Here is a 27,218-nt window from a genome sequence, read left to right on the forward strand (position 1 = left end):
GTATGTTTAGATCTCTTAGCTCCTCCTCTTTCATTGTTTTTTTTTTAAATAATCGTTTTATTCATTTACATTTCAAATATCCCCCTTCCCTGTTACCCCTTCACCAACCCCCCTCATTACCTCTCCCTCTCCCCTCCCCTTTACCTCTATGAGGTTGCTCCTCTACCTATTCACCCACTCCCAACTCACCCCTCTAGCATCCCCTTATGCTGGGGCATCAAGTCTTCCTGTCCTCCCATTGATGTTAGATAAGGCCATCTTCTGCTACATATGTATCCGGAGTCCTGGCTCCCTCCATGTATACTCTTTGGATGGTGGTTTAGTCCCTGGGAGCTCTGGGTGGTCCAGTTAGTTGATATTGTTCTTCCTATGTCGTTGCAATCCCCTTCAGCTCCTTCAGTCCTTCCCCTAGCTCTTCCATTAGGGTTCCCAGACTCAGTCTGATAGCTGGCTGTGAGTATCTGTATTTGTATTGGTCAGGTGCTGGTAGAATCTCTCAGGGAATAACCATATCTGGCTCTGGTCAGCAAGCGCTTCTTGGCATCAGCAGTAGTGTCTGAGTTGGGTATCTGCAGATGGAATGGATCCCTAGGTGGGGAGGTCTCTGGATGGCCTTTCCTTCAGTCTCTTCTATTTTTTGTCCCTGTCTTTTCTTTGGACAGGAACATTTCTGGGTTAAAATTTTGAGATGCATGGGTGGCTCCATCCTTCTACTGGGGGCCATGGCTATTTTCTTAGCTCTTTTTCTTTCCCTTTGTCTTTCCTGTCCTCCCCACCTCTTGTCTCATATCATAGTGTCTTGAAGCTCTGTGAGTACCTAATGACAATTTTTTATGTCTTAATATACAAATCATATCCAGTTACAAATTGATCAAAGCAATAACTGATCCAATATGAAAAAGACTCAATTGTCTCTCTCCCTTGTCTAACTTTCTTTTTATGAAAAAGGTGAAGGTTGGAGACAAGGAAGTGGATGTCATGGACGGCTTTAAACTTTATATCACTACCAAACTGCCGAATCCAGCCTATACCCCAGAAATAAGTGCTCGGACCTCCATCATCGACTTCACTGTCACCGTGAAGGGCCTGGAGGACCAGCTACTGGGGAGAGTCATTCTCACGGAGAAGCAGGTGCGGAAAGCAAGGCAGACCCCCGTTGCTGCACTGCACTGCATTTCATTGATACAAACAGTATGAACGTTGTCGTGGGATTGATTTCTCCTTTATCCCCATGGTTTGCCTGTGCCCTGAATCTTAGCTCTGACATTGAAATTGCTTTAGGAGCCATTAATCTGGAATCTAAAGTTCACATTAATTCTTGAGTATTTTCTTTTTCCATGAAGAGGAAAGGGTTGGCCAATTATCTACACATGTATTCCTCTGAATATATGTGTTGTGCTGTGGTGTGTGGATGTGCATGTGTATGTAAGTATGTGTAGAAGCCAGGGATAGACATAGGATATTGCTCAATGGCTACATCCTCATTTGTAATGTCAAATTTTGTCATGATTATCATTATGTTATTAGTATTAGTGTTATATATAAAGCAATAACAACTATTATTATTATTATATGTGTTTTCCCTGCATGTATATCTGTACCCCACATGCTTGTTTGGTGCCTGTGGAGGTGTGAAGAGGGTACTGGATTTTTTGGAACTGGAGTTATAGATGGTTGTATGCTGCCATATGGGGCTAGGAATTGATTGGAACTGGGTTCTCTATAAGAGCAGCAAGCGCTACTCTATATTTTTAAAGATGTGACCTCTCACTAAATCTGAAGCTGCTCACTTCAGGTTTTCTGGCCAGCCAGTCAGCTTCAGTGGTTCACCAGTCCCTAAGTGCACCACCCCCACTCACCCCTGCCCCCACCCTAGCCACTACCTCCCTGTGCCAGGGTTGAAGGCATATGTCGCAATACCTGATATTTTCCATGAATTCTTGAGCTCCAAGCTCAGGTCTCCACACTTGTATTGCACACACAATCATCTCCCCAGCCAGATGTGCAATATGTTTTTGTAAAGTCTAAGTCATAAACAATATAACTGCCATTATAGTCATTATTCTGTGTTGTTATTCTGTTCTTCAATGGCTTTATTTTTATGAGAAGCTAATTGTACTATGAACTCTGGTTACCTGCTGACATTCAGTTTTCTTCCCTATTTTCATTTGGTTATGATGTTTCCTAGCATACAATATGTAAACTTTGAGCTTAGACCACACTCAATCTTCAGCTTTTGTAAAAAAATTATTTGCTTTTTATTTATGTGAGTGTATGAATGAATACATGCACCTCTGTGCATTATATGTATTCATGCATATAGATGCCTGCAGAACCAGAAGAGGGTGTCAGCTATCTGATAACCAAATTGCAGGCAGTTGTCACTACCCAACATGAACTCTGGGACCTGAACCTGAATCCTTTGCAAGGGCAGCATGCTCTTAGATATTGAGCCACCTTCTAGCTCCCCAGTCTCTGTTATCTCAAAGAGCTCCATGTGTGCCCGATGGGTCTGGTGTAAACCTTTAGAAATTTGATGGGTGAGTTGGGTTAAGGCATATTGACCTGCACTTGTCCCCAATACATACATGATAGAAGCTTAGAGTCAACTTCTGTGAGTTGTTCTATGACCTCTATGCATGTGCATGGTGCATGCTCTCTCTCCACAATTAAATAAACGCAGAACACAATCAAGAAGAACTCATGTAGCCTCTGGCGTCTCCTCTTCTGGTTTGATCCCCATTGCTGTGACGAGCACTCTGACAGAAAGAAGTGAGGGAAGAAAGGTTTTCCCTCAGCTGAGAATTCTAGAGCACAGTCCATTATTTAGTGACCAAAGCAGGAACCTGAAGGCAAAACTGCCTGTGATTTCACACATTATTGTCTGTGACCAAAGAACTCACTTTACAGCCAATAAATACAGAGGGGACCATGCTGCCTGGTGGCTCATAGGTCAGCTAATACTACCTGCCTAAGGATAGTACTACCCACAGTGGGTTGTGCCCTCCCAAATCAATTAGCAATCAAGACAGTTCCTCATAGATATACCCATGGGCCAGTCTGATTAGGCAAGTCTTTGACTAAGGCCATCCTCTCAGATGACTCTAAGGTATGTTAAGGTGACAGTTAAAGTTAGCCACGACAGCCACTGACTTAATGAGGCTCTGGAATCATAACTCAGTGTCTGCTCCCTTTGCTCTTATATTTTGAGATAGCTAGCTTAGTGTTCAGTGAAAAAAATGACCAATAATTTATAAACTTCCCTTTTCTGAGTCAGCGCTTCCCCTGGGGAATGTGTGAAGCTTAAGCAATGAGATACAGAAGGTTTTAATGAGACCACTACCATGGTGAGGTTGAAGTTGCTATCGACTTTCTCATGGGCTCGATAGCAATGGGGTGATTTTGCTTTATGGCCCCTTCTGTGCTGACCCAAAGATTTATTAGGTTAAGACTATGGGCAAATTCTTTGAATCAGCACCTCCTTCTGTCTATATGCTTTCTGCATGCTGTATCAGGCTTGCTCTTCTGAGCTCTACCACTGGAAGGGAAAGAGAAAATATCTGTCTTTCTCCTCCCTTCTCTCTTCTCCCATATCCTCTGTGGTTTTAATTGCGGTAAATGAATAATACACGTGAACTCAGAACTTGTTTGAGGAGCCTTTAAACCAGCTTCATAAGTTCATATGGGTGACTGACCTCATTGTGGCAAGAGCCAGTGTAAATTCTGGTGGAGTTGTCGTTGAGGAAACAATAACCTTCACTATGTACCTGTATTGTTCTAGGCCCTACTTAAAGCATATGGAGGTCATTTGAGAGATGCAGCAGAGACGCATCATTACTTTAGTAAGGTCCGACGTTTTGATCAGCAGAATGTACTGTTGAACACATGAAATCCAGACAGTCTTTTAGGCCAGCATCCATCACAGCAACCTAGGCTCTGATATCACCTGTAGACTTGGCTTCGGAGAGATAAGTAGCATTTGTGGCAGATAGCATAATGTGATTGGTTTTGATTTTCTTATATTGGGCTCACATGGATACTGTTACTCCAGAAGAAATGATTTGGTCTGGCTAATGCCGGTTGCAATAACAGGACCCTGATATAGCTGACTCTTGTGAGGCTATGCCAGTGCCTGGCAAATACAAAAGTGGGTGTTCACAGTCATCTATTGGATGGAACACAGGGCCCCCAATGGAGGAGCTAGAGAAAGTACCCAAGGAGCTGAAGGGGTCTGCAATCCTATATAGGAGGAACAACAATATGAACTAACCAGTACCACCCGCCCCCCCCCCCCCCCCCGAGCTTGTGTCTCTGGTTGCATATGTAGCAGAGGATGACCTAGTCGGCCATCAATGGGAGGAGAGGCCCTTGTGAAGATTATATGCCCCAGTACAGGAGAATGCCAGGGCCAAGAAGCAGGAGTGGGTGGGTTGGGGAGCAGGGCAGCGGGAGGATATAGGGGACTTTCGGGATAGCGTTTGTAATGTAAATGAAGAAAATATCTAATAAAAAAAAAATCAACGTAAAAACACCAGCACCCAGCATTGGTGGCTGGAGAAGATTACTGTATCAAGGGTGGTTTCAGATTCTTAAAAAGATGTTCATCAGCCTTACAAAATCAGTATAGGTCCAGTGCCAGTGTTTCCTGTCTTCTTGGGAAAATTGAGAAAACCATTCCCTTACTAACACCTCATTAGCAGGACACACACTCAAAATAAACAACCCTTCCAAACATTGGGGACAGACTACATTGACAGTTTTACTTATTATTTATTTTTATAATACAAGAGGATTATCTTTCCCTGTATACCATTATAATAACTATAGTTACCTTAACTTTCTCAAAGTAAAGTCTAATAATGGAAGAGAAGACCTGTTTTGTGTGTGTGTGTGTGTGTGTGTGTGTGTGTGTGTGTGTGGCGTGTGTGCATGTGTGTGTGTGTTTGAGTGTGGTCAAACTCCATTGTTGTTTCTCAGGTACCATTCATCTGGTTGTGCAGAGTCTCCCATTGGCTTGGTACTTACCCACTATGTAAGGCTGGTTGGCCAATGGGCCCTAGATTCCTCTTGTCTCCAGTTTCTCAGCCTTGGAATTACAGGCGCTCCACCTCCAACCCACCTGGCATTTTTGTGTGAATACTAAAGATTGAACTCAAGCAAGCATTTTACAGACTAAGGTCTCTCCCATGACTTACTTTTTTAACAGTGTTATTTTTCTCAAGGGATTTTGTTTTTGTCTTTTCTCCCCAACATCTACTCATGTCACACTATTTTTAAACCTAATAGTTTTTCGTTGTGGGTGGTAAATAAGGGGGTCTGAGCTGATCTCTTTTTCCCCTCAATCATTTCCCATAACCTAAGTCATCACATTTAGACAAGCCATGTTTATGCACTTTGTGGACACAGGATTATAAACTGAGTTCCAATCTACAAGAAGGTTATATTTTTCAATTAATGTGATACTCCAAGTGAATCAAAATAATTTTGTCATAATCCCTTCTCTCATCAGAGAGAATATTTTTGGAAAACATAGATATTTAGATAGATATGTAGATAGAATGACATATCCACCCACCCACACACCCATCCATCCACCCATCCATCCATCCATCCATCCATCCATCCATCCATCCATCCATCCATCCATCCATCCATCTATATGGGTAAACATTTTTGTGAACAATTCTACTTATTAAGAAATAGTGTACTTGTTATTTCTCCTAGAAATCCACATATTTCTAGGAGAAGCAGAGAGATAATTTGAGCAGCCATGAAATCAACTTCACTGTTCAATTGTGTGATATTTTCATGTCCATTTTATGGATGAAAATCTTAAGGCTTGTGGGATTTTATAGAATGGCTAGTATGATGTAGATAACGATCTAAGGTCTTTGTGATGTTAACTGTAGCATCCTTTCTGTCTTTTTACTTTCTGTCTTTTCTGTGTGTGCTCAGATGAAGACTTCACAGCACTTACCCCTAGGAGCTCAGAGGTCAAACTATGTGAAATGTATACATTTTGATGTGCTGCAGTTTATTATCATTTTATTTCCTAGTGTAGCCATAAAGCATGGGACTTTAGGAAAACTGTGGATGGAACGCAGTGTTATAGCATCCTGTAAACGTCACTTGATTATGCTAATTTCTGCATTTCCTGAAATTTGAAATTCTCATGTAGTGAATAAGTGAATTGAAGTAATGACTAGGGAGGCACTGCAGATGGCAGTGACAGTGGGAGGAGTGTGTTTTCTTTGACTGGCTACAACTCAGGGACCTCAAAACTGGTAGAAGTGTACAAGTTCTGAACCCTTGCTTTGTTCTAAGATTGCATTCTGACACAGAGATGATAGAATTTGATCGTGAATTTATTGTGAAGTTTGGGAAAAGGAAGTATTCTGGGGACAGGGAAATGATCCAGTGGGTGAAAGTGGTTGGTGTATAAGTTTGGAGTTCCTGTTTAATCCTTGAAACCCACTTAAAGATGGAAGAAAAAGACCAACCCCACTGAATTTTCCTCTGATCTTTATATGCACACAGTGGCACAGCCACCCACAAACATCACCCCTTAAAAAATAGAGTACTCAAAAGCTTTGGCTTGAGAAGTTAGACGTATGTAGTTCCACTTTCTGTGATGAGGAAGGCTGAATTTGAGCAGAATTTCAGAGAGAATACATTCAGGTTGGCTGACAGTACTAAATAGAAATCATTTCTCAGAAGTCCTAAGGTTGTCAAATGAGGAGCTCATGGGACAATTTGGTAGTTGTCACTGTCTAATAACTTTGTATCATATGTGTACCTGTCTGTCTACATATTATCTGTGTTTAATCTATCTATTGGTCTATCAACTCCCTATCTGTATAATCTATGTACATGCTACCAATATTTACCTTTATTTCTCTATCATCATCTCTCTATCATTTATCTACCTACTGTATGTATGTATGTATGTATGTATGTATGTATGTATGTATGTATGTATGTATGTATATAGCTATCTAGCTGTCATCTTTCTACTCTATCATCTATCTGTTTGTCTGTCTATCATCCATCTTTATTTTATTTTCAGTGCAGAGGATCAAAGCCAAGGTATTGTGTGTAGTAAGGAAGTGCTACTTAATTAACTGAAGTACATCCCCAGCTGAGTGATTAGCATTTTGATGGAGATCAAATCAAGGCATAATTTGCAGACTGGCTATGGGTTTCTTTTCTCACAATCATAAGATGCTTCTTAGAAATGAAGAATTACATTACCCATAGAAGTGAAGGAGCTTGGATATTGGTTAATAAGACATTTTTCTAAACCTGGTTGGCTTCTTTCTCCTGAGGCTTGTATGAGCACTGGATCTTAACAGACAGGTAACACCATCCAGTAATTAACTTGTACTTCCATTATGCACTATTATTTCAAATGATTCACTGTCGCAAAGACTTAAGCCCCTTTCTACAGGAAATAGAATTTGGAAGCCTGCTATGGGTATCCTGGATAACCACTTGTGTAATGCCCCTTTCTTACACTTCTCTGGGAATATGAGCAGTGCATATTGTAAACTTGTAGTATAGCTATAGGAAGTCACACTCAGACCTGAAAAAGGCCATCTTGTAATTTTGCTGCTGAACTCACATTCAAGATTGTGTTTCCCAAGATTGTGGCGATGTAGAATCAGATACTGTTTCGTTTAGTCATATTGTCAATTATATTTAGAAGGCTTTTCAAGTAAACCAAGGAATTCGAGATTCTTTTACAAATTATAAGAATTACTTACTGATGGTCCTTTCCATTTCTGATTAATCTTTTTAACTTCAAAGTCTTTCACATGCGTACTTCTCTCTCATGCACAGCTTTCCCTAGAGTCAGTGTATTTTCTCCGCTGTTCTTTCTCCTTTGAGCTTCACACTCCTGGGCCTGCTCCATTTCAATTGCATTGCTTCCTTTCTCTCTTTGAGCTCCTAAGGAAAAGAGCCACCATTGACAGTAACCGCTCAAAGCTCTGCTCACCTCCTGCATGATAAGATTTATATCTCAGAGGAGATACAAAACTATGCTGTATATTATATAATAAATATAATTAATATTATAATATAGAACTAATTCTTTGAGAATTCTATGAAATGTATTTTGATCAATTTCTTCTCTTAACTCATTCTGGGTCTACCACTACTCCAAAATTCGTGTTTTCTCTCTTTTTAAATTTTAGTAAATTAGATTCAACTTGTGCTGCCCATGTACTATTAGATGTTGGGCCATCCACTGCCGCATGGTCACTACATCCTTAAGGAAAACTGATCCTTCTTCCCCTAGAAGCCATCAAATCCCACCTAGCTTTTCCACTAGGGTTTGAGTTCCATGAAGATCCCCTTACTCTATGCTAGAGTGTGAATGTGGACTGGCTGGCTTGGCCTTGTCAAGCTCTTGGGTTAGCAACCACAGCTTCTGTGAGTTTATGAGTCCAAGTATCATACCATGTCCAGAAGTCACTGTCTTACTTCAGACCCTGCTTTGACTTCTGGCTCTTATAATATTTCTGCCTACTCTTTTATGATGGTCCCTGAATATATATGGTTTTAGGTGTCACAGGCTGGCTTCAAACTCACTGTGTAACTGAGGAAGACTTGACCTTGGATCCCTTGCCTCACCTCCTGAGTACTGGGACTATAATGTGTACCCATACCTGGTTTTTGGTGGTGTGGATGTTTGGCCCAGGACTTCATGCATTTTAGGCAAATATGTTACCCATTGAACTATCCCAGCCCCCCAAATATACTTATTTGGAAGAGAATGGTACATTTTCAGGTCAAAAAATGTTTTTAATTCAAAAGAAAATTATCTTTGTATGTTTTTCAGAAAGATTTTTGCTATGTAGTTCAGGCTGGCCTTGAACCTGTAATTTTTCTGCCTCAACCTCCTGAGTCCTGGGATTACTGTCTACCATGATGGACTGTTGATACTTTTCAATGTGTACCTGTTGTGACAGCTTAGGTTACTTTGCATCATAGAGAGCTGTTACCCAGAGAAGAGAGAAACATTCCATCTTATAAGTGAGAGACAATCTTACTGAGACAGTGGAACTCTTTCAATGAAGCTAAAAAAGAAATAATTATGTATGAAATAATTATATATGAGAGAAATAATTATTGTGACAAGGAGTAAGTGACCTCAACATAGGCTCACTCATAATGAAAATATGTTCATGTAAATTAAAAGGAACTGGAGAAAGAACGAACTCATCTCTTGGAGGATGTAACTGCAAACAAAAGAAGGATGAAGGAGCTAGAAGATAATTTGCTTTACCGCCTGACAAGCACTCAAGGGTCTCTGGTGGAAGATGAGAGTCTCATCATTGTGCTGAGCAACACCAAAAAGACAGCTGAGGAGGTGACACAGAAGCTAGAAATTTCTGGAGAGACAGAAATTCAAATTAACTCAGCCCGGGAGGAATACCGACCTGGTGAGTCTGGTAATGGAAGACAAATGTCACAGAAAATAGAGTCAGGCTGAAATGAGAATTAGAACACCCAATTAAAACAGGGACATTATACATGTATAATGCATTTTATATTATATGATATTATATGCAATTACTGTGCAATAGGGAGTGGCCAATCATATTTTCTGCCATTTCTTTTGAGAAGTTTAGTAAATTAGAAATAGAAATATTATGTGATGGAATAAACTTTTGTTACTATCTGTGGTGGTTGGGAAATGCTTTAAGATGCTCAGGAATTTATTTCAAAATGAGAAGTTAAAATACTGCTATAAAATAGTAAATCCTGAAACATGAGTATTATGGACTTTGCCTTGGTTCCATATCATGTAGCAACAATGTGTTGTGTTTATCCGGAAGTTGGTTTTCTGGTATTCATCTTTAGCTGGTCATTTAATAAACAGGTGTTCATTGGTTAACCAAGATGGGTCAAATAAATAATCAATTGGTTATCCTTTAGCAAATTTCCTGGAAAAAGAGCTGAAACCATACCATGGTGTTAGAGACAATCAGAGTCACCATCTTTGTTATGTCTTATGAAAGCTTGAGGCTTGTTCTCTATGAGCTTCAGAGGAAGTTCTGTGTGACCAACTGCATCCTTTGCTGAGTGTTAAATGTACAACCTTTAAAACTCCCCTTCTGTCCATCACGATAAAACACAGAAAACCTCTACTTATTAAAGGAGTGTGGTGATTCTAAAATGAGAACTTTCTTGGTTTCATTAGTACCCTTTCATTTGGTAAACTATGAAAAACTTATAAATGAAAATTAAATAATAAGCATTGCTCTAGATCTCATTGTTCGCAGACAGTTACTGATGAGCCAAAAAGAAGTTGTTTTGAGTAATAAATTGAGGAAATGTGTTTGCACAGCTCATTTATTTTTGATTCTTGTGCTACTTCCCTCCCTGCTCTTTGTCTTTCAGTTGCTACACGGGGCAGCATCCTCTACTTCCTGATCACGGAGATGCGCTTGGTTAATGAGATGTATCAGACTTCGCTCCGTCAGTTTCTGGGCTTGTTTGACCTTTCCTTAGCCAGGTACACCTGTCCCTGGGAAGTTGAGCTGGATTCTTTATCTGTGAATGAGGACGATATTAGAATTTCCCTTTTGCTTATCAGTATGAGCATTTTCCTTTCTTAAGTCTGAGATTAGTGTAGTTATCAGCATGTTAACAAATCATTCAGACGTGTCATCATATGCCCAGAGGAGTCTATGCTGGCCATTCATCCATTGATTTGATTCCTTTGGCTTCATGTGTTCCACTAAATGGGAAAATTTCCAAGACATTGTTGTGAATAATAATGGCCTGTAGGTAAAATTGATTTAGACAGCAGTGAGGAATTTTGTTATGTTGCTTCATGTTGAGAGAATTCTTGTTAGTTTAGATTTAGGAGCGCTCTCTTCATGTGTTAAAGTAAAAATTAGTTCTCCAGAGTTACTTATTCTCCACCAGAGATGCTGTTTTTATAGACAAGTGAAAAGGGCAGCAGGATAAACGTGTCTTAAATGGTCTCTTCCTCAGGTCTGTCAAGAGCCCAATTACAAGCAAGAGGATTGCTAATATCATTGAGCACATGACCTATGAGGTATTCAAGTATGCTGCCCGAGGCCTATATGAAGAGCATAAATTCCTGTTCACTTTGTTGCTCACCCTAAAGATTGACATCCAGAGGAACCTAGTCAAACATGAGGAGTTTCTCACTCTCATTAAAGGTCAGTAGAAAGTGCTGCGTACATCGCAGATGTTGTGAATGCTCTTCGCAGATTTTTTTTTAATTTCTAAGTTGTAACAGTTTCTTCATATTTCAGTTTTTATTTACTTACATGAGACATTTCACTTGATCACTTACTAAACATTGACTACTCGTTGGAAATGTAGTGTGTGTCTCAGGGCTTGGAGCAGACATTTTATCAAACCAAATCACTTGCAAAATGCCTGAGTTTTGTGTGTGTGTGTGTTTTACAGAAAAAGTAATGAAACAAAATATGTCCTATGTGGGAAGTTAGCAAGCACTTTAGAAAAGTGTTGGGGAAGGGGAATGGGTGTTGTCCTTTTCTTGTGCTATGATAGAATTCCCTGATCCCACCCTTGCCCTTCCACCCCACAAAATAAATCTCAAGGGAGAAAGGGCTCATTTGGCATTCAATTGGAGATGCAGTCCATCGTGGTTGGACATTAGGGCTGTAAGAAGTTGAGTGATTCAGTCATATCATGTCCACAGCCAGAAAGCAGGGGCACAGGATGCTTGTGCTCAGTCACTTGCTCTTTTTTACACCATTCAGGACCCACACCCAGGAAATAGTGCCTCACCCCCACTTTTAGTGTCTGTCTGCCCACCTCTCTTAACCTAAGCAACATAGTCTTTCAAAAGCATGTTCAGAGGCTGTCTTAGTTAGGGTTTTACTGCTATGAACAGACACCATGATCAAGGCAAGTCTTATAAAAAACATTTAACTGGGGCTGGCTTACAGGTTCAGAGGTTCAGTCCATTATCATCAAGGTGGGAGCATGGCAGCATCCAGGCAGGCATGATGCAGGAGGAGCTGAGAGTTCTACATCATCCAAAGGCTGCTAGTGGAAGATTGACTTCCCAGGCAACAAGGGTGAGGGTCTTAAGCCCACACCCACAGTGACATACCTATTCCAACCAGGTCACACCTATTTCAACAAGGCCATACCTCCAAATGGTGCCACTCCCTGGTCCAAGGATATACAAACCATGACAGAGGCGAAATATCTCCCCAACATGGATGTGTCTGTAGGTCTATTACATGATCCCACATCCTGACAAGTTGGCAGTTAATACTAGTTATGAGGAAGGGCATGAATGTATATGGTGAATGAGCTATAACAATAAAGTTTTTTTTTTATTAGATATTTTCTTTATTTACATTTCAAATGTTATCCTCTTTCCCAGTTTCTCCCCAAAAAATCCCCTATCCCTTTCCCCCTCCCCCAATAGTGTAAAGCTTTAAATTGTGTATATAATCCATTCTCTAGTTGAGTAGATCATAATGACTGGCATCTGATTCAAGATTTGAAATAGCAATGAAACAATTACAGAAGGAATGTTAAGGGAGCTAGGCAAATAAGGGATGAAGGGAGTGTGATAGAGACAAAACAAAGTTGGCAGGGTCTCAGAAGCTGGGTGGGTGAGGTGATTTATTTATATTTATTGAACCATTGAATGCAGGTAGACCTTTGGGTCACTAGTATATACAGTTGAATAGAAAGCCAGAAGACACAGACCTGTAGTCAAATATTCATTAAATGGTATGTATGTATTGTACATAGAAATGGGGATGCCTGTGTATGTTCTTTAGTTGGTGGTTCAGACTCTGAGAGCCCCAAGGGTCCAGTTAGTTGACTCTGTTGGTCTTCCCGTGGAGTTCCTTTTCCTCTTTGGGACCCACAATCCCACCTCCTATTCTTCTGTAAGAATCTCCAAGCTCCATACATTGTTTGGCTGTGGGTGTCTATATCTGTCTGAGTCAGCTGCTGGATGAAGCCCCTCAGAAGGCAATAAGCTCCTGTCTGTATGACTCAGGAGTCTGATGGGGGTGGAGGAAAAACAGCAGGAGAAGGAGGTCCTCCTGGGATGGCAGGCTGCTCAGTGCAGCAGGCCAAATATTTAAACTTTTTAATTGTTGCTCAATTCATTATAAACTAATCTAGTAGTCCTTTAACAAATGAAGACTATCACAAGCACACACACACACACACACATTACTCACAATGGAATTTTCCCTTAATCAATTAAAATAAAATTATGTTGGTTGAAAGAAAATTGATTCAACTAGAGATCATATTTAATGAAAGAAGTCAGATTCAGACAAATACCACATTTTTACCTTCTTTGTCAATCACAGACATTTATAAAGATATATAAAATCATGTACATAGGTATGTTAAGAAAGTAGAAGTGATGGCAGGCTGCTCAGTGCAGCAGGCCAAATATTTAAACTTTTTAATTGTTGCTCAATTCATTATAAACTAATCTAGTAGTCCTTTAACAAATAAAGACTATCACAAGCACACACACACACACACACACACACACACACACACACACACACATTACTCACAATGGAATTTTCCCTTAATCAATTAAAATAAAATTATGTTGGTTGAAAGAAAATTGATTCAACTAGAGATCATATTTAATGAAAGAAGTCAGATTCAGACAAATACCACATTTTTACCTTCTTTGTCAATCACAGACATTTATAAAGATATATAAAATCATGTACATAGGTATGTTAAGAAAGTAGAAGTGAAGTTGAGAAAATGAAGGGTTTATTTGGCTTATACTGCCATATCACTGTTCAGAATCAAAGGAAGGCTTACAGGGCAGGAACCTGTAGGCAGGAGCTTATGTAGAGGCTAAGGTTGAATGCTGCTTACTGACTTGTTTCCTATGGTGTTCTTATCCTTCCTTAGAGAACCTAGGACTACCAGACTGAGAATGACCCACTCAAAATTAACTGAGACCTCCTACATCAATCACTAGTTAAGAAAATGCTCTACAGTCTTGCTTCACAGCCTGATTTTATATATGGGGTTTCTGAATTGACACAAAACTAGATATTTTATATCACACAGAACATTATATCACACATGAAAATGTTTATTTTTAAATATCAAGTTTATCTTCCTCCTCCAACTTCTCCCATATAAGCCCTGATCAGTTTAACCTCCCAGCTTCAACTACTATTTTTAAATCCACTGGGTCCACTTAGTGTTACCTGAGTGTATGATCATGTAGTGGTATGTGGGTATTCTATTACAGAATACATCCAAAGTAAGTGGAATCCCTCTCTTCTACCAGCCATCAATTACCAATGAATGGACATAGATGTAAATTGTACCTTAAATACATTTATAGCCATCATTATACTCTCTCTGTTCATCATAGAAGATTCTTTTGCAGAAGATAAGAGACAAAACTTAAGGTATAAATAAAGAATAAAGAGGGAGGGCTTTGCCAGAGCATCTGCATGAGCCATCTTCCTTCCTGGATCCCGCCAAGACTAGTCTGCACAGCTGAGAGTGTGGACAACAGAAGATAACAGCTTCTGGGACAGGCCCTGTTTCAGGCCTTGATCTTCTGCCAAGAGGCAAGTCCAAACAACTGATATCTGTGCACCTTCTCTGCAAGAGGAGAGCTCGCCTGCTGAGAGTGCTCTAACCGCTGAAACTCAGGAGAGATCTAGACTCCCAGGTCTGCTGATAGAGGCTAACAGAATCATGAAAGGAACAAGCTCTAACCAGAGACAACTATAACAACTGACTCCAGAGATCAACAGATGGTGAAAGGCAGACGTAAGAATCTTACTAACAGAAACCAAGACCACTCACCATCATCAGAACCCAGCACTCCCACCTCAGCCAGTCCTGGGTACCCCAACACACCTGAAAAGCTAGACCTGGGTTTAAAGGCATATCTCATGATGATGGGAGAACATCAAGAAGGACTTTAATAACTCACTTAAAGAAATACAGGAGAACACTGCTAAAGAGATACAAGTCCTTAAAGAAAAAGAAAAAAAAAACATCCAAACAAGTGATGGAAATGAACAAAACCATACTAGACCTAAAAAGGGAAGTGGACACAATAAAGAAAACCCAAAGTGAGACAATGCTGGAGATAGGAACCCTAGGAAAGAAATCTGGAACCATAGATGAGCATCAGCAACAGAATTAAAGAGATGGAAGAGAGAATCTCAGGTGCAGAAGATTCCACAGAGAACATCGGCACAACAATGAAAGAAAATGCATAATGCAGAAAGATCCTAACTCAAAACATCCAGGAAATCCAGAACACAATGAGAAGACCAAACCTATGGATAATAGGAGTAGATGAGAATGAAGATTTTCAACTTAAAGGGCCAGCAAATATCTTCAACAAAATTATAGAAGAAAACTTCACAAACCTAAAGAATGACATGCCCATGAACATACAAGAAGCCTACAGAACTCCAAATAGACTGGACCAGAAAAGAAATTCCTCCCAACACATAATAATCAGAACAACAAATGCACTAAATTCAGATTGAATATTAAAAGCAGTAAGGGAAAAAGGTCAAGTAACATATAAAGGCAGGACTATCAGAATTACACCAGATTTTTCACCAGAGACTATGAAAGCCAGAAGAGCCTGGACAGATGTTAAACAGACACTAAGAGAACACAAAAGCCAGCCCAGGCTACTATACCCAGCCAAACTTTCAATTACCATAGATGGAGAAACCAAAGTATTCCACAACAAAATGAAATTCACACATTATCTTTCCACAAATCCAGCCCTTCAAAGGATAATAACAGAAAAAAACCAATACAAGGACAGAAACCACGTCCTAGAAAAAAGCAAGAAGGTAATCCCTCAACAAACCTAAAAGAAGACAGCCTCAAGAACAGAATACCAATGTTAACAACAAAAATAATAGGAAGCAACAATTACTTTTCCTTAGTATCTCTTAATATCAATGGACTCAACTCCCCAATAAAAAGACATAAACTAACAGACTGGTTACACAAACAGGACCCAACATTTTGCTGCTGACAGGAAACCCATCTCAGGGAAAAAGATAGACACTACTTCAGAATGAAAGGCTAGAAAACAATTTTCCAAGCAAATGGACTGAAGAAACAAGCTGGAGTAGCCATTCTAATATCGAATAAAATTGACTTCCAACCCAAAGTCATCAAAAAAGACAAGGAGGGGCACTTTATACTCATCAAAGTTAAAATCTTCCAAGAGGCACTCTCAATTCTGAATATCTATGCTCCAAATACAAGGGTAGCCACATTCATTAAAGAAACTTTAGTAAAGCTCAAAGGACACATTGCACCTCACATAATAATAGTGGGAGACTTCAGCACACCACTTTCATCAATGAACAGTTCATGGAAACAGAAACTAAACAGGGACACAGTGAAACTAGCAGAAGTTATAAAACAAATGGACTTAACAGATATCTACAAAACATTTTATCCTAAAACAAAAGGATCTACCTTCTTCTCAGGAGTTCATGGTACTTTCTCCAAAATTGACCATATAATTGGTCACAAAACAGGCTTCAACAGATACAAAAATATTGAAATTATCCCATGCATCCTATCAGATCACCATGGACTAAGGCTGATCTTCAATAACAACATAAATAATAGAAGGCCAACATTCACGTGGAAACTGAACAACACTCCTCTCAATGATACCTTGGTCAAGGAAGGAATAAAGAAAGAAATTAAAGACTTTTTAGAGTTTAATGAAATGAAGCCACAGCATACCCAAATTTATGAGACACAATGAAAGCATTTCTAAGAGGGAAACTCATAGCTCTGAGTGCCTCCAAAAAGAAACTAGAGAGCACACACTAGCAGCTTGACAACACACCTAAAAGCTCTAGAACAAAAGGAAGAATATTCACCCAAGAGGAGTAGACGGCAGGAAATAATCCAACTCAGGGACGAAATCAACCAAGTGGAAACAAGAACTATTCAAAGAATCAACCAAAGAAGGAGCTGGTTCTTTGGGAAAATCAACAAGATAGATAAACCTTTAGCCAGACTTACTAGAGGGCACAGGGTCAGCATCCTAATTAACAAAATCAGAAATGAAAAGAGAGACAAAACAACAGATCCTGAAGAAATCCAAAACACCACCAGATCCTTTTAAAAAAGTCTATACTCAACAAAACTGGAAAACTTGGATCAAATGGACAAATTTCTAGACAGATACCAGGTACCAAAGTTAAATCAGGTATCAGGTTATTAAATCAGGTTAATGATCTAAACAGTCCTATATCCCCTAAAGAAATAGGAGCAGTCATTAATAGACTCCCAACCAAAAAATCCCAGGACCAGATCTGTTTAGTGCAGAGTTCTATCAGACCTTCAGAGAAGATTTAATTCCAGTTCTTCACAAACTATTCCACAATATAGAAGGTACTCTACCCAACTCATTCTATGAAGCCATAAATAATCTGATACCTAAACCACAGAAATACCCAACAAAGATAGAGAACTTCAGACCAGTTTCCCTTATGAATATCCATGCAAAAACACTCAATAAAATTCTCGCTAACCAAATCCAAGAACACATCAAAACAATCATCCATCCTGACCAAGTAGGTTTCATTCCAAGGATGCAGGGATGGTTTAATATACCGAAATCCATCAACGTAATCCATTATATAAACAAACTCAAAGACAAAAACCACATGATTATCTCCATAAATGCTGAGAAAGCATTGACAAAATCCAATACCCATTCATGATAAAAGTCTTGGAAAGATCAGGAATTCAAATCCCATACCTAAACATGATAAAAGCAATCTATAGCAAACCAGTAGCCAACATCAAAGTACATGGTGACAAGCTGGAAGCAATCCCACTAAAATCAGGGACTACACAAGGCTACCCACTTTCTCCCTATCTAACATTGTACTTGAAGATCTAGCCAGAGCAATTGGACAACAAAAGGAGATCAAGGGAATACAAATTGGAAACGAAGAAGTCAAAAATATCACATTTTGGAGATGATATGATAGTATATATAAGTGACCCTAAAAATTCCACCAGAGAACTCCTAAACCTGATAAACAGGTTCAATGAAATAGCTGGATAAAAAGTTATCTCAAACAAGTCAATGGCCTTTCTCTACACAAAGAATAAACAGGCTGAGAAAGAAATTAGGGAAACAACACCCTTATCAATAGTCACAAATAATATAAAATACCTTGGCGTGACTCTAACTAAGGAAGTGAAAGATCTGTATGATAAGAACTTCAAGTCTCTAAAGAAAGAAATTAAAGAAGATCTCAAAAGATGGAAAGATCTCCCATGCTCATGGATTGGCAGGATCAATATAGTAAAAATGCCTCTCTTGCAAAAAGCAATCTACAGATTCAATGCAATCCCCAACAAAATTCCAACTCGTTTCTTCACAGAGTTAAAAGCAATATGCATTTTCTTTTTCTTTTTTTTTAAGATTTTTTTATTAGGTATTTTCCTCGTTTACATTTCCAATGCTATCTCAAAAGTCCCCCATACCCACCCCCACAATCCCCTACCCACCCACTCCCCCTCCCTGGCCCTGGCATTCCCCTGCAGTGGGGCATATAAAGTTTGCAAGTCCAATGGGCCTCTCTTTGCAGTGATGGCCGACTAGGCCATCTTTTGATACATATGCAGCTATAGATAAGAGCTCTGGGGTACTGGTTAGTTCATATTGTTGTTCTACCCATAGGATTGCAGTTCCCTTTAGCTCCTTGGGTACTTTCTCCATCTCCTTCATTGGGGGCCGTGTGACCCATCCAATAGCTGACTGTGAGCATCCACTTCTGTGTTTGCTAGGCCCCAGCATAGTCTCACAAGAGACAGCTATATCTGGGTCCTTTCAGTAAAATCGTGCTAGTGTATGCAATGGTGTCAGTGTTTGGAAGCTGATTATGGGATGGATCCCTGGATATGGCAATCACTAGATGGTCCATCATTTCGTCACATCTCCAAATTTTGTCTCTGTAACTCCTCCCATGAGTGTTTTGTTCCCATTTCTAAGAAGGGGCAAAGTGTCCACACTTTGGTCTTTGTTCTTGAGTTTCATGTGTTTAGCAAATTGTATCTTATATCTTGTGTATCCTAAGTTTCTGGGCTAATATCCACTTATCAGTGAGTACATATTGTGTGAGTTCTTTTGTGAATGTGTTACCTCACTCAGGATCATGCCCTCCAGGTCCATTCATTTGCCTAGGAATTTCATAAATTCATTCTTTTTAATAGCTGAGTAGTACTCCATTGTGTAAATGTACCACATTTTCTGTATCCATTCCTCTGTTGAGAGGCATCTGGGTTCTTTCCACCTTCTGGCTATTATAAACAAGGCTCCTATGAACATAGTGGAGCATGTGTCCTTCTTACCAGTTGGGACATCTTCTGGATATATGTCCAGGAGAGGTATTGCAGGATCCTCCTGTAGTACTATGTCCAATTTTCTGAGGAACAGCCAGACTGATTTCCAGAGTGGTTGTACAAGCTTGCAATCCCACCAACAATGGAAGAGTGTTCTTCTTTCTCGACATCCTCGCCAACATCTGCTGTCACCTGAATTTTTGATCTTAGCCATTCTGACTGGTGTGATGTGGAATCTCAGGGTTGTTTTGATTTGCATTTCCCTGATGATTAAGGATGTTGAACATGTTTTCAGGTGCTTCTCTGCCATTCGCTATTCCTCAGGTGAGAATTCTTTGTTCAGCTCAGAGCCCCATTTTTTAACGGGGTTATTTGATTTTCTGGAGTCCACCTTTCTGAGTTCTTTATATATATTGGATATTAGTCCCCTATCCGGTTTGGGATAGGTAAAGATCCTTTCCCAATCTGTTGGTGGTCTTTTTGTCTTATTGACAGTGTCTTTTGCTTTGCAGAAGCTTTGAAATTTTATGGGGTTATTTGATTTTCTGGAGTCCACCTTCTTGAGTTCTTTATATATATTGGATATTAGTCCCCTATCTGATTTGGGATAGGTAAAGATCCTTTCCCAATCTTTTGGTGGTCTTTTTGTCTTATTGACAGTGTCTTTTGCTTTGCAGAAGCTTTGCAATTTTATGAGGTCCCATTTATTTATTCTCGATCTTACAGCACAAGCCATTGCTGTTCTATTCAGGAATTTTCCCCCTGTACCCATATCTTCGAGGCTTTTCCCTACTTTCTCCTCTATAAGTTTCAGTGTCTCTGGTTTGATGTGGAGTTCCTTAATCCACTTAGATTTGACCTTAGTACAAGGAGATAGAAATGGATCAATTCTCATTCTTCTACATGATAACCGCCAGTTGTGCCAGCACCATTTGTTGAAAATGCTGTCTTTCTTCCACTGGTTGGTTTTAGCTCCCTTGTCAAAGATGAAGTGATCATAGGTGTGTGGGTTCATCTCTGGGTCTTCAATTCTGTTCCATTGTTCTACTTGTCTGTCACTATACCATTACCATGCAGCTTTTATCACAATTGCTCTGTAGTAAAGCTTTAGGTCAGGCATGGTGATTCCACCAGAGGTTCTTTTATCCTTGAGAAGAGTTTTTGCTATCCTAGGTTTTTTGTTATTCCAGATGAATCTGCTGATTGCCCTTTCTAATTCGTTGAAGAATTGAGTTGGAATTTTGATGGGGATTGCATTGAATCTGTAGATTGCTTTTGGCAAGAGAGGCATTTTTACTATATTGATCCTGCCAATCCATGAGCATTGGAGATCTTTCCATCTTCTGAGATCTTCTTTAATTTCTTTCTTCAGAGACTTGAAGTTCTTATCATATAGATCTTTCACTTCCTAGTTAGAGTCACACCAAGGTATTTTATATTATTTGTGACTATTGATAAGGGTGTTGTTTCCCTAATTTCTTTCTCAGCCTGTTTATCCTTTGTGTAGAGAAAGGCCATTGACTTGTTTGAGTTAATTTTATATCCAGCTACTTCATTGAAGCTGTTTATCAGGCTTAGGAGTTCTCTGGTGGAATTTTTAGGGTCACTTATATATACTATCATATCATCTGTAAAAAGTGATATTTTGACTTCTTACTTTTTAATTTGTATCCCCTTGATCTCCTTTTGTTGTCTAATTTCTCTGGCTAGGACTTCAAGTACATTGTTAAATAGGTAGGGAGAGAGTGGACAGCCTTGTGTATTCCCTGATTTTAGTGGGATTGCTTCCAGCTTGTCACCATGTACTTTGATGTTGGCTACTGGTTTGCTATAGATTGCTTTTATCATGTTTAGGTATGGGATTTGAATTCCTGATCTTTCCAAGACTTTTATCATGAATGGGTGTTGGAATTTTTAAAATGCTTTCTCAGCATCTAAGGAGATGATCATGTGGTTTTGTCTTTGAGTTTGTTTATATACTGGATTACGTTGATGAATTTTTGTATATTGAACCATCCCTGCATCCCTGGCATGAAACCTTCTTGGCTAGGATGGATGATTGTTTTGATGTGTTCTTGGATTCGGTTAGCAAGAACTTTATTGAGGATTTTCAATATGCATTTTCATCTTGAAAAATCAAAAACCTAGGATAACAAAAACTCTTCTCAAGGATAAAAGAACCTCTAGTGAAATCACCATTCCTGACCTAAAGCTGTACTACAGAGCAATTGTGATAGAACCTGCATGGTACTGGTATAGCGGCAGACAAGTAGACCAATGGAACAGAATTGAAGTCCCAGAAGTGAACCTACACACCTATAGTCACTTGATCTTTGACAAGGGAGCTAAAACCATCCAGTGGAAGAAAGACAGCATTTTCAACAAATGGTACTAGCACAACTGGCGGTTATCATGCAGAAGAATGCGAATTGATCCATTCCTATCTCCTTGTACTAAGGTCAAATCTAAGTGGATTAAGGAACTCCACATCAAACCAGAGACACTGAAACTTATAGAGGAGAAAGTGGGGAAAAGCCTTGAAGACATGGGCACAGGGGAAAAATTCCTGAGTAGAACAGCAATGGCTTGTGCTATAAGATTGAGAATTGACAAATAGGATCTCATAAAATTGTAAAGCTTCTGCAAGGCACAAGACACTGTCAATAAGACAAAAAGGCCACCAAAAGATTGGGAAAGGATCTTTATGTATCCTAGATGAGATGGGGAACTAATATCCAATATTTTTAAACAACTTAAGAAGGTGGACTCCAGAAAATCAAATAACTCCATTAAAAAATGGGGCTCTGAGCTGAACAAAGAATTCTCACCTGAGGAATACCGAATGGCTGAGAAGCACCTGAAAACATGTTCAGCATCCTTAATTATCAGGATAATGCAAATCACAACAACCCTGAGATTTCACCACACACCAGTGAGAGTGGCTAAGATAAAAAATTCAGGTGACAGCAGATGCTGGTGAGGATATGGAGAAAGAAGAACACTCCTCCATTGTTGGTGGGATTGCATGCTTGTACAACCACTCTGGAAATCAGTCTGATGATTCCTCAGAAAATTGGACATAGTACTACCGGACGATCCCACAATACCTCTCCTGGGCATATATCCAGAAGATGTTCCAACCATTAAGATGGACACATGCTCCACTATGTTCATAGCAGCCTTATTTATAATAGGCAGAAGCTGGAAAGAACCCAGATGCCCCTCAACAGATGAATGGATACAGAAAATGTGGTACATTTACACAATGGAGTACTACTCAGCTATTAAAAAGAATCAATTTATGAAATTCTTAGGTAAATAGATGGACCTGGAGGGTATCATCCTGAGTGAGGTAACACAATCACAAAGGAACTCACACAATATGTGCTCACTGATAAGTGGATATTAGCCCAGAAACTTAGAATACCCAAGATATAAGATACAAATTTTGAAGCACATATAGCTCGGGAAGAACGAAGACCAAGGTGTGGATACTTTGCCCCTTCTTGGAATTGGGAGCAAGGTACCCATGGAAGGAGTTATAGAGACAGAGAATGAAAGGATGGACCATCTAGAGACTGCCATACCCAGGGATCCATCCCCTAATCAGCCTCCAAATGCTGACACCATTGCATACACTAGTAAGATTTTGCTGAAAGGACCCAGATATAGCTGTCTCTTGTGAGACTATGCTGGGGCCTAGCAAACACTACAGTCAGCTATTAGATGGATCACAGGGCCCCCAATGGAGGAGCTAGAGAAAGTACCCAAGGAGCTAAAGGGGTCTGCAACCCTATAGGTGGAATAACAATATGAACTAACCAGTACCGCCTCCCCCTCCCCCTAGATTTCGTGTCTCTAGCTGCATATGTAAAAGAAGATGGTCTGGTCAGCCATCAGTGGTAAGACAGGCCCATTGGTCGTGCAGACCTTCTATACTTCAGTACAGGGGAATGCCAGGGCCACGAGGTGGGAATGGGTGGGTGGGGGAGTAGGTGGGGGAGTGTGTGGGAGACTTTTCGGATAGCATTGGAAATGTAAATGAAATATATACCTAATAATAAAAAAATTTTAAAAAAAGAATAAAGAGCTCTTCCAACCAGGAAGTGGTGGACTTTTACCAGACACTGTCTCTACTGATGTCTTTATCTTAGAGTTCCTCAAATCAAGAGCTGTGACAAACTAATTTCTATCAATTCCAAGGAGACATTGATCTATCAAAGTTAGCCTATTATAGCAGCACAAATAGCCTGGGAATAAAATGTAACACTCTTCCACTATTAGTTTTTATTCATCTCTAAGATTTAGCTTTTGTGATGTCCTAAATTTTTCTTAACTGTTGAATTTTATGGTAGAATGGAATAACTGGTACGTTTTAATTATGAACATCTTTCATTTAAAAGGAATGTATTAGGATAAAAATTGAAATTTACATTTTCCTCTAAGGCGAAAGTTTCAAGGAATGAAGACAAAAAACATAATACTGGATCATCTCAGGATTTATTTTGAACTTTTTCCTTTCTCAGGGGTTTATTAAAGAATATATTTAATCTGCGATCATGTTATTAAAATCATTTTTCTCTCAACATACAATCATTATTTGTGCTTAGTTGTACATTTTTGGAGCAGGCAAGGTAGTCACAGAGTAGTTGCCCTCTACTAAACATTGAACAGCGCTTCAGTCTACAAAGCTCGCTCATTCATTTCCAAGAGTAGAATTTTGTTAACTCAGTGCGAGTACCTTATTTTTTCCATTTTGCTGGAAAATGGGCAGTTGTCATGGAAGTTGGTGAGGCATTTACTGCTATTATCATTAGGTCTTTAGCTTCTCCCTGGCATTACAACAAGCTATTTTCACTTTATGAGCTAATATTTCCATTCAAATAGTTTCAAGGCCCCATTTACCTTATTATAGATGAACTAAGATCGATTTGGCAAAGGGATACAATTTAATAGTACAGAGTGTCTAGATTAAGTGGAGTATGGCTCAATAAATATCTCGAGCATTATTGTTTATACCCTGCTCTGTAAAACAAAGAATTTAAATGTAACCTTGGGCTTTTCCACACATGCCCCAATTTCCAAATAATGACTTGCAGGCTTATTTATTTATAAATAAATGCCTAGGTCACAAGCTTTTGCTTGCTTTTTGACGAGCTCATAACTTATATAACCCATTTAAACTGTTCTATGTCTGCCACAAGGCTAGTTACCTCTCCTCAGTTTCATGTGTCTAATTTCCTCAGAGTCCAGGGTGACTCTCTAGCTCCTCACTTCCCAGAGTTCTTGTCTCAGTACCAGAACCCACACCTTCTATTTCCTGCCTTCTGGTCATAGGCCATCAGCTTTGTATTAACAGGTGATGCTTCCTCACAGTCTCACAGTGTACAAGAGATTATCCCTACATCTTAAGGTGGCCAAAACGGGTTGAATTTCCCTTAATGAACATTTTCCTAAAATGCTTTAATGGATGTTCTTTATTAGACAACATTTTATTATTTGGAAAATTCCCTAATGTTTCCTTTGGCATAAAATATGATTTTTACCTGCTGTTATTTTTTGAGGTGGTAGCAGGTGTCATTAATTGTTTGTTGCTAAACATTGTATATGCTTACATTCCTCAAAAGACAGGAGTTAGTACCAAATGGAAATTTTTGTTGTAGTTAGATTATCCAATGTGACAGAGCCCTTAGGATATGGACAAAATTGTTATAATTTGTTTTTTAGAAGAGAATCCTTCAAATATATCTAGTATTAATTTGTAGACAAACTATATATTTAAATATATACCAGTATAAGGCCATCCTTAGTATTGAGAAGAGCTGTTCTGTGACCTGTCATGTCTTCAGACTTACCTGGATTACATACTTAGAGCAGTACACTTAGGCTACACTGTTACATTTTAAAATGTGGAAGGAGAGTTCCAGGTAGATAAGATAGCTAGTCCTGGATGTTGGCCAGGTTAATTAGGTGAGAATCCAGCACTAACTTGTTTCCAAAGCTATAATGCTGGTATTTGATATTTTTCTACAATCATCTTTTTATTTACTTAGGTTTGAAGCATGTTTCTCACTATGATTTATATCTCTGAATTTAGTAAATGTCAAGGCAGTAAAGTCATTGAAATTAAGCCACTTCAAATAGAAAAAAATTGTAATGAGTTATTTTATACTAATGAAAAAAAAAGGTAGCAACTTCATATATTTTTTTATAGGTGGTGCCTCATTGGATCTAAAAGCCTGTCCTCCTAAGCCATCAAAATGGATCCTAGACATGACTTGGCTGAATTTGGTGGAACTTAGCAAACTTAAACAGTTTTCAGACATCCTTGATCAGGTAACACGCTCTTTGAGTCTACATAAGCTACTATCATGGTGAGGAGCTTTCAGACCCATCGCTGTAGTGTTTGTGGGAGAGAGATGCTTCACAAACCACCAGTCTTAGAAGGTATTGTTCGCCTCTGATGTTTGGCCTTCCTGCAGCTTATCCACAATCTGAAAGCAACAGCTCCCACTGAAGGCCAGTTACTCAGGAAGAAGTGTGTCAGGAAGTTTAATCGTAATTGTTTCAGCCTAAATGTCACTATCATCAGTGAAGGTCTATGTACATGCCTATATACAGGAAGGTCTACTCACAGGAAGACTGATAGTTCTAATTAGATAGAATAACTACGTGTGTTCATAGTTATACATGTGTGTTCTCTTTAGAGATGAAATAGAAGTGTAAACAGCCTTTCCTACTAAATTTCCTTTCTTGGTCTTTGTCTCTCTCTTTCTTCTTCCTCTGGTGTTGCTCCCAGTTTCATTTTAGTTATTTATCCAGGTGTGGAATGCAGGCTGGCATCTGTGTCTTCATCTATAGATTCCACTGTTCTTTAAATCTTTTAGTTGCCCATGATCTATGTATGTACTGGAATCATAGCGGTTGAGTGTAGGACAAGGCTGTAAGGAGGTTTTTCAGTATATGCTGGCCTTAGAGAAGTAAAATTAACAGAATGTTTTTTCCCCAGGGGCAGAGTGAAGGGGATATGGCTGTTTGTTCTGACCAGGAATGGTCTTGTGATGGGTTTTAACATGTGCCATTCATGCTTACCCAATACTTAAATTCTGATGTATTTTATACCTTGGCTCATAACTGGTGTTGTTTGTAATTACTAACCAGTAATTTGGATATAATCAAATTTTCTGGTAAAATAACTCATTTTTGGAGTTATTAATGTGCTCTAGTACTCTATAAGAATATACCCAGGTATCAGTCCTTGATCATTCTGGTCAGACATTGCTACCTTTTAGAGAGTGTGTCATGTCAGAAATCCTGCCCCATCGCACAACAGGATATTTCTTTCATACATCATGAAACAAATTAAATTTTTATTCTTATATGAAAATTTCTAAATGTAAAACCCAAGAAATTCTTTCTTTGATTAAACTAGCAAGCCTTGAGGCTTTCGTTAAGTGGATTTTCAGAAGATAAAAGATTTTGTTAATTTATAGATGTTATTTGTTTGTTTGAAGCTTTTGATGTTCTTGCCTCTGTAAGGCTGGTGTCCTATTGGTATCTAGATTCCAGAGGGTGATGCTCCATGTGCTTTGCCAATTGCCTGCAAGGAGTAGGTCTCTGATCATCTGTGTGATAATGATATTAAATGTAGTATCTCAGATTACTTTAGATCGATAGAATATTGATCCCAAATCTGTTTATGCAATAACAAATATGTATTAAGTATCTTCCTTTGTGTCAAAAGTGGTCCTAGGAAATGAGGAAACATGAATGGGTGAGGCCTGGTTGTAAGAGGATTTTATGGAGCAAATAAGATTTCC

The 27,218-nt window shown here is 39.2% G+C and overlaps 1 protein-coding gene across 2 annotated transcripts in view; it reads left to right on the forward strand.

Annotated features, from left to right (window-relative positions):
- The window catches only part of Dnah5 (dynein, axonemal, heavy chain 5), a 317,192-nt gene that overhangs the window by 255,704 nt on the left and 34,270 nt on the right, over window positions 1–27,218 (forward strand). For both annotated transcript variants that reach the window (XM_006520014.2, NM_133365.3), the window contains exons 65-69: window positions 949–1,131; window positions 9,203–9,446; window positions 10,408–10,522; window positions 11,008–11,198; window positions 25,613–25,734. In XM_006520014.2, coding sequence (XP_006520077.1) covers window positions 949–1,131; window positions 9,203–9,446; window positions 10,408–10,522; window positions 11,008–11,198; window positions 25,613–25,734 — 855 coding nt within the window. The remainder of the gene's footprint in view (window positions 1–948; window positions 1,132–9,202; window positions 9,447–10,407; window positions 10,523–11,007; window positions 11,199–25,612; window positions 25,735–27,218) is intronic.

This window comes from Mus musculus, chromosome 15 (genome assembly GCF_000001635.26).
Source record: "Mus musculus strain C57BL/6J chromosome 15, GRCm38.p6 C57BL/6J".
NCBI lineage: Eukaryota > Metazoa > Chordata > Mammalia > Rodentia > Muridae > Mus > Mus musculus.